Source organism: Centroberyx gerrardi, unplaced genomic scaffold (assembly GCF_048128805.1).
Source record: "Centroberyx gerrardi isolate f3 unplaced genomic scaffold, fCenGer3.hap1.cur.20231027 Scaffold_524, whole genome shotgun sequence".
Taxonomy (NCBI): Eukaryota; Metazoa; Chordata; class Actinopteri; order Beryciformes; family Berycidae; genus Centroberyx; species Centroberyx gerrardi.
In genome coordinates, this window is record NW_027605345.1 from 1 (window position 1) to 7,500 (window position 7,500).

General features: G+C 47.2%; 1 protein-coding gene across 1 annotated transcript in view; it reads right to left on the minus strand.

The window, feature by feature from the left end:
• Nucleotides 1–128: 128 nt before the first annotated feature.
• Nucleotides 129–7,500, minus strand: part of LOC144538443 (neuron navigator 2-like) — a gene marked incomplete at its 3' end in the record, with an annotated part of 22,676 nt that continues 15,304 nt past the window's right edge. Inside the window, exons 3-4 of the mRNA XM_078282484.1 lie at nucleotides 1,901–2,030; nucleotides 129–438 (exon numbers count right to left, since the gene is read on the minus strand). Coding sequence (XP_078138610.1) covers nucleotides 129–438; nucleotides 1,901–2,030 — 440 coding nt within the window. The remainder of the gene's footprint in view (nucleotides 439–1,900; nucleotides 2,031–7,500) is intronic.

Genomic DNA, 7,500 nt, shown 5'->3' on the forward strand with positions numbered 1-7,500 from the left:
GTTTTGAGACTTAATAGTAGATAAATGACTTAATGAGCTGTCTCTCCACTCATTGTGCATGTTTAGTGAATAACTAAATAATCTAAACGGGTCATTTCAGAGGTTTATACAATGATGCAGACTGTTACCTGTGCTGTGGGTCTTGAGGCCGGTGGAGCCTGTGCTGGCGTTACTTTTGGTCCGGGGGGACGTCACCCCCACCTGAGTGCTCATGCCCCTCCTCCAGGAGCCAGTGTGAGACACGGAGGGGGTCTTCCTGCCCGAGCCGCCCTTGTCGGACTCGTCGGAGATGTCGGAGGGGTTCCGGCGGCTCCACTTGGAGCCCGGCTCCATCCTGACCCCGCTGTCCGACCCCCCGTCCGACCTCTTCACCTCGTCTCCTGACCAGGCCTGCTGCACCGCTGTGGAGGCCGAGTGCTTCTCCGCATCCGTCACAGGCTGGACACACACACACACACACACACACACACACGCACACACACACACACACACACAGAGTAAGTCAGATTTATTACTGCTGAGGAAAGCGTCTTTTTTACGACACGTTGCCAAGTGCTTTTAAAAAGCACTCCATTTTATGACCGCAGCCATCACTTTGGGCCATCCAACCAGCATGCACACCACAATCACCTGAGCAGGTGTCAACAAGCTTTTTGGCAACATTAAAGAGCAGCTTGTCCGTGCTGTTTTCAGTGTCAGAAGGTTTTTGTGCTCGCGTTTTTGGAAGAGCGCCTTGAACGCCCCAAATTGAAAAAGGTCAACGCAGAGCTGTCGTTTTTTTCTTTACTGTCCAATCGAATCAGCGAGGAGGCGGGACTTCTGCAGTGCCTCTTGTTAAGAGACTAGTAGTCGCTCTGATCACCCTGAGCTTCACAAATCAGTTTCCACAATGTCAACAGAAGAAGCCTATAGACAAATCAGAGCTGCACTTTTCCGTGAACTTTTTATCACAAATATTAATTGTTTGTCATACTTGTAAAACTTAGCAAAAGCACGTTAACCTTACTCTAGCTAGCACAATAAACAGCTGTTTGAGTGACTAACAGCTAAGCGTCAGCTGATTCTGTGGTTGCCTAGCAACAACAACACAAAAACGCAGCAGGCTGCTCTGCTTGTAGGCGGCATGTTGAGTTGTTCAGCCTTCCACATGCCTCCTGTGTGATCAGGCCTGAGTGTTGCTGCCAGAGGAGAGATGAGGCAGACTTTATTAATCTACTGGGAGAATGGCTCCTTTGTACCCTGCTTTGTTTTTCCTACAGCACCTTGACCTCTTCAATAATGAACACATATCTTATGATAACTGCCCATCCATCGGCCACAATATCGTGTGTGTGTGTGTGTACACGTGAGCCTGCGTTTGTGTGTGTGACGTCCAGGTTTTGGTAGCAGCTCCTGATCCCCTTTTCCCAGAAGCCCTCTCCAAAGTAAGCTGAGAATAACAGCACCTCACCTCACGCCTCCCTCAGCCCAGGTGGCTTTCTAAATCACTGTTTAATGACTGGAGGCCAGTTTCAACATCAACATTAGTCTTGTGAGTTAGCAGCTCTGCCACCCAGAGGAATAAGCCAGTCTCATGTTCTTCTGCAAATGCTGAGGAATGCTAAGACCTTTAACAGGACGGGCTTAGGGAAATGAGGCAAAATAGTGGGAGTGGGTGCAGAGTGTGTTGAAGGAGAATACCGGTGTTATTTAGAGTTATAGCCCATTTACTACTGTCTATGTCTAGTTTGCATTTCTCACAATCATTTTACAATGCATGCTGTATGTAATTCGATTTTTTAACATTTGTTTTGACCAGAGAGGAAGCTGAACCGCTGGCACTAACCCAAAAAAACACTGGTATTCTCCTTTAATGTGTGTGTGTGTGTGTGTATGTGTGTGTGTGTGTGTGTGGTCTCACCTGTCCGTTGAGGGCCTTGCGCTGTGCGGCGGGCGTGTTGGCGTAGGAGGAGATGGAGGAGCTGGTGTTGATATCATCGGTGTCAATGTTGTCGCTGATACCGCTGCTCACCGAGCTGCTGTCGTCCCAGCTACACACACACACACACACACACACACACGCACACACACACACACACACACACAGTAGAAGACAGGGGAAAGGCTCGTTTTAGCAAACACACTCCATCCACGATAAATATTCAAATATTCTTTCTTTCTTATTCCTTTACTCTACATCTAGCATGACTTTGTATTACTGGATTTCAGCTTGGATAGCCACACAGCGGACACACCACATACACACACACACACACACACACACATCACAGACACACATCACAGACACACACAGGCTGAATGGGGTTGTCCATCATATGAACAAAGGCTTGTCGGAGGGGTGACATCATGGTGCAGAGCCTCCTCTCCTCTTTTGGGGGGGGGGGGCTTGTAACACAGCAACGCACACAACCCTCCACCCCCACCCTCCTGAACACCCACACACACACACACACACACACACACACACACACACACACACACACACACACACACGCCCCCCTGCTGTTCAAATAGACCCATCTGAACAGAGCAAACAGGCTGGGAGTTAATGCAAGATATATTTATCTATTTGTAAACATAGTGTGTGTGTGTGTGTGTGTGTGTATGTGTGTGTGTGCGTGTGTGTATGTGTGTGTGTGTATGTGTGTGTGTATGTGTGTATGTGTATGTGCGTCAGAGCAGAGTGATCCATTGGGAGGCTACGTGGGAGACAGGAAGCCAGGCCAGTTGGCAAACATCACTGTGAAAGGACCACAGGGAGGATAATGCTAATGGTCAAAGCAAGGTTGGCTGCACCAGGGGACACTGACACACACACACACTGACACACACACACACACACACACACACACACAAACTGGTGGTGTTGTCAAGCTATCTGTATTTTACAGTTGTCCAGGGACAGATCTGTTAAGAATAATGAGACATAAATCCTGTCGAGAGGCTCTCATAAGACAACACAGAAGCACACACACACACACACACACACATACACACACACACACACACACACAGCAGAGGACAGGGAAAGGCTTGTTTTAGCAAACACACTCTATCCACGATAAATATTCAAGAGTTTACATATGAAAAATATTTGGGAAAGTCAAGTTTATGTGGGATTACAGGTATGATCTTTGCTTGTTTATATTTTTGTTGCCATTAAATGTAGGCTATACTTTTGGGCAAAAACAACACTCACACATGCACATATTGCATACATACACACATCTTCCCCTCATCTTCTCCTCTGTCAGGTTAGTTATTATTAGTGATTAATTATTAGTTATACTTTCCTGTTGCAAAAGAGAGCAGGTAGAAGGTCGAACTCAAACCTGAACAATCCTCCAACTCACAGAGCTGCAGCCTCCGGAGCGGTTTACGTTTGTTTATGTTCCGTCATCGAGGTTTGCCTCCCGACAAAATAACACATGAACGCACTGCTGTTTAGCAGCCGACTTGGAAGTCCTGGACGACGGACTTTCCCACCGGCACCTGAACGCAGCATAATAGTTACGGCCAAAAAGTCTTCTAATGGCAGAAATCCCAGATCCGGATCAAAACAACTAACCGATCCTTCGGCCAAAGACTGTCTGTCCACCAAAATTCAGCCAAGTCTGTTTGTTGCCCTTTGCGATATCTAAGCTAACAAACAGAAAAGCAGACAGTCGAGGGGAAACGTAACCTGCTCCAGCTTCACCGGCGGCGGTAATAAATCCCGGTTCAAACAGCAGCAGAGTGCAGATCCGGCACCGACGCTCTGAACTGTAGTGGAGCTGAGAGCCGCGGTGCAGACAGACTGAGAGAGGTGCTGAGAGATTTAGACTGACCACAGCCGTCTCAACGCGTCCACACAGCCACAGGGGAAAGTCCCGCACACACACACACACACACACACACACGCATGAAAGAATATGAAGATATGTGGACACACACACAAGCACACAAAGATCTAAAACCCTCCTAAACATAAATTAAATCCGAGTTGCCATTCCTGAAAAGACAGCTTCTCCATGGCACACGCACACACATACATGCACACACACACACACACACACACACACACACAGACACACACACTACCTGGTCAGGGTGCCTGAGTTGCCGTGGGAACCAGAGCGCTGCGGGAGAATGCCAAGCTGGACCGAGAGCTTCATGGCTCCATGCTGCTGAGTGTGTTCACCGAGCCAAGTCTCACTTCAACAACTCCTCCCTCTCTCTCTCTCTCTCTCTCTCTCTCTCTCTCTCTCCCCTCCCACTCAGCTCTCTCTCTCTCCCTCTCTCGCCCTGGCTGTGTTTCTAGATCGAGCTACTTTGTCGCTTGTTGCATTGATGCTTCATCCCTCCGGCTCTGTGTGTGTGTGTCTCTCTCTGGAATAAGAGAGAGAATGGGGGAAAGAGGGAGGACCTGCCCTGCTGCTGGTAACATGAGCCTCTCCTGGGACAGTTAACCACTTCACTGCTGCAGCCGCGCCACTAATAGCACACACTCACACACACACACACTCACACACCCACACCCACACACACACCCAAGTCCTAAATAAGCCACTTTAGCCTAACAGGAATCAGACGTTCTCCATTCAAACAGCAACACAAGTCAAAGCCACATGATCACAGGACTCGGGCAAACTTTCCCAAACTGGAGGACAATCCCCAACCCAGTATTCCCTAACTGTGTGTTTCCCAGCCGTGGCCTGTGTGTGTGTGTGTGTGTGTGTGTGTGTATGTGTGTGTGTGCGTGGCTGCAATTTCCCAGACAGATCCACCCTGACTAAACTGACAAGCCGGTGCTAATTAGAGATCAGGCCCGGCAGCGTGGCCCGGCCCACAGCCTCCTGCTGGCAAAGCAACCCGCCTGTTAACAACCACCGAGCCCTTTACAGCCAATCACAGGAGCCGGAGACATTAACCGCACGCTGCCCCCGGGAGGAAGTGGTGCCAAGCGCGGGCCGACGGGGCCGGCATCTGATAGCTCATCACATCCAGGCTGCAGACTGAAGCTCTCTTTTAAATCAGTCGGGGCTGTGTGGTTAAACCGTGTGAGCGAGCTCGTCATTCACCGCGATTTTGGGATGACAAAGTAGTTCACTTTCGCTAAGAGGCTAAAAGTCCTGTAAAAAAAAAACCTCGGTGCGGACAGCAGGGGAGGAAGAAGGTGAACCGACCCAAATCAAGGCATTCCAGAGAGGAAGCTCGTCTCTCGCTCCGTCCCTCTCTGTTTTCCCACAGGGGTCAGAGGTCAGAGGCCAAACCTCGCTGTTACTCAAAGAGAAGAGAAGCGGGGGAAGGCAGGACCGATGAAAAAAAAAAAGGTTCTCCCGCGGGGGTTTAGCCAATAGGAGTGTCTGAAAGCGCCCTGAGAAAAAGGCCATGCTTGTGTTTGTTTAACTTCTCTGCTGCGCGTCCCTCGGGGCTGCGGTCGCTGCTGTAACCCCCCGAAAAAACCCCATCAGACTCTGGCACACGTACACAGGCTCCGTCCCACAGAAATATCCACAGACACACACACACCCACAACAAGCTCTGAAGCAGAAAAAAACGGGGATTTCCTGTGTTTGAGGGGGGCTACTGTTCCTCTGACTGCTGCTGGATCATGTAACCCAAATTCTGTCTGTCCAGACAGAGGGAGGCAGGGCAGAGAGCTGTCCTGTCCCGTCACACACTGTGTCTCTGCTTTACAGCCCTCAGGGGGAGGGGAGAGGGGGGGGAGGCACACATGACATCATGGACAGGCAGACAGGTGAGGCCACATTATACAGACAGGCTTGGTAGGTAAGGTCGGCCTGTTCTGTCTTTCCAATATGCTATTTTGTATCTGTATTGTCTTTGCCTGGTGTCCCGCTCCCATGAATCTCAGTCTTTAGCACTTTTTGAATTTGCATGGTGATTCATGGCGGTCTGGTCAAGCCTATCCACGACTGCTTCGCTGACGTAATTTCTCGCCCTGAGCGATTGGTCGGTGTTAGTTATCAGTTACCAAAATCTTTGACCAATCACAGCAGCAAAGTAGATTGATGTAATCTGGAAACGCCTCAAAGCAACAATCATCATGGCGATGTTCACTTCCGAGCTTTTAAACAGCTGATTGTTCCTTTTTGAATTCATCGATGACATAACATTTTTTAAGGACTGACTGACAAGTAGGTTTGTCCCGCCTACATCCACCATCCAATCAGGTTTGTCGGACAGTATCTGTCCAAAATAACTGGCGGTGGATTGACCAGACTGCTATGAATCACCATGCAAATTCAAAAGGTGCTAAAGACTGAGATTCATAGGTTCTGGACACCAGGCAAGTTTTGCATCATTTTGTTTTGTGATTGATTGATCAGTTAGATCTAGGTAGACTCGTTCCCACAAGACAGAGCTAGAGAAATAAACTTGACTTCACACCAACTCAAAGGATGCAGCCAGCTGGCCCATCATGACTTCAGCCCCTGCATGTCAGCTCCATCAGTGTTATGCAAAACTCAATTCAATTAAAACATTTTGAGTTTGAAGGTTTATTGATAAAGGTGAAGTTCCGGACTATTTAGATCTGCAGTATTGTATGCTCACATGATGGTTTTTATTACCTGTACCTGGCTGATTCTATTGAATGTTTCTGACATTGTTCTCACAAAAAATGACCGTTTCATTTCGTAAGGTTGAGTGTAGAGTTCAAAAACAGAACAGGCACGTAATTTGTGATAAGCTGCGACCAGCTTGGCGCTCGGAGAAGGCGTGGCAGTCATGTCACATTTTTTCGTTTCAGTCTGCGGCTTCAATCAGGAAACTGAAGTCCTGGCACAATAAAAAGGTTTCTTTAGGCTAGATATTCATTCACAAGACAGATAACAAACCAGGCTGCAGACCCAGAGAAAAACAGGTAGGCTAAAACACAGTACAGCCTAAAAACACTGAGCGAACATTCACTATAATATTCCTATAGTGTTACAACAGGGACTTAGCATGTCTATGGTAGGCCTACTCTATAGTGAGTTTATAGTAAGTGGGTATCATCATTCATTCATTGGTTTAAATCGGGAAACTGAAATTTTGGTGCAATAAATAAGGAGATCATATAATATTTCTAAGAGCCATTCTAAAAGAAAAGATGTTTTGAGATATATTCCTGATTTATAAATTTGTGATAATGACAATAGTGTTAATTGAAGTACTAGTGATATTGCGTAGTTAATTTGTACTATAGTCATATTTGTTGATTATTATAAAACATTAGATTTTCCTAGTTTCTTATGCATAATACATTCCATTTAGTTGAAATGCACCTTTATGTTTACCCTTGATGTCACTGTCATTAGACTCAATCTGAGAGAGAAAGTCCATAGAACAACATGATGAATCTTGTTAGTCTGTAAGTTTGTTTTTCACTAAATGTTCTAAATGGAGTTTCTGCTCTCTTGAGATTTGTTCGTTCCAGACTCGTTGCTTTCTGCATGGACTTCAACTCAGTAGTTGCACATTTTGAAACACTGAAGGAGTGCTGCTATAAATATA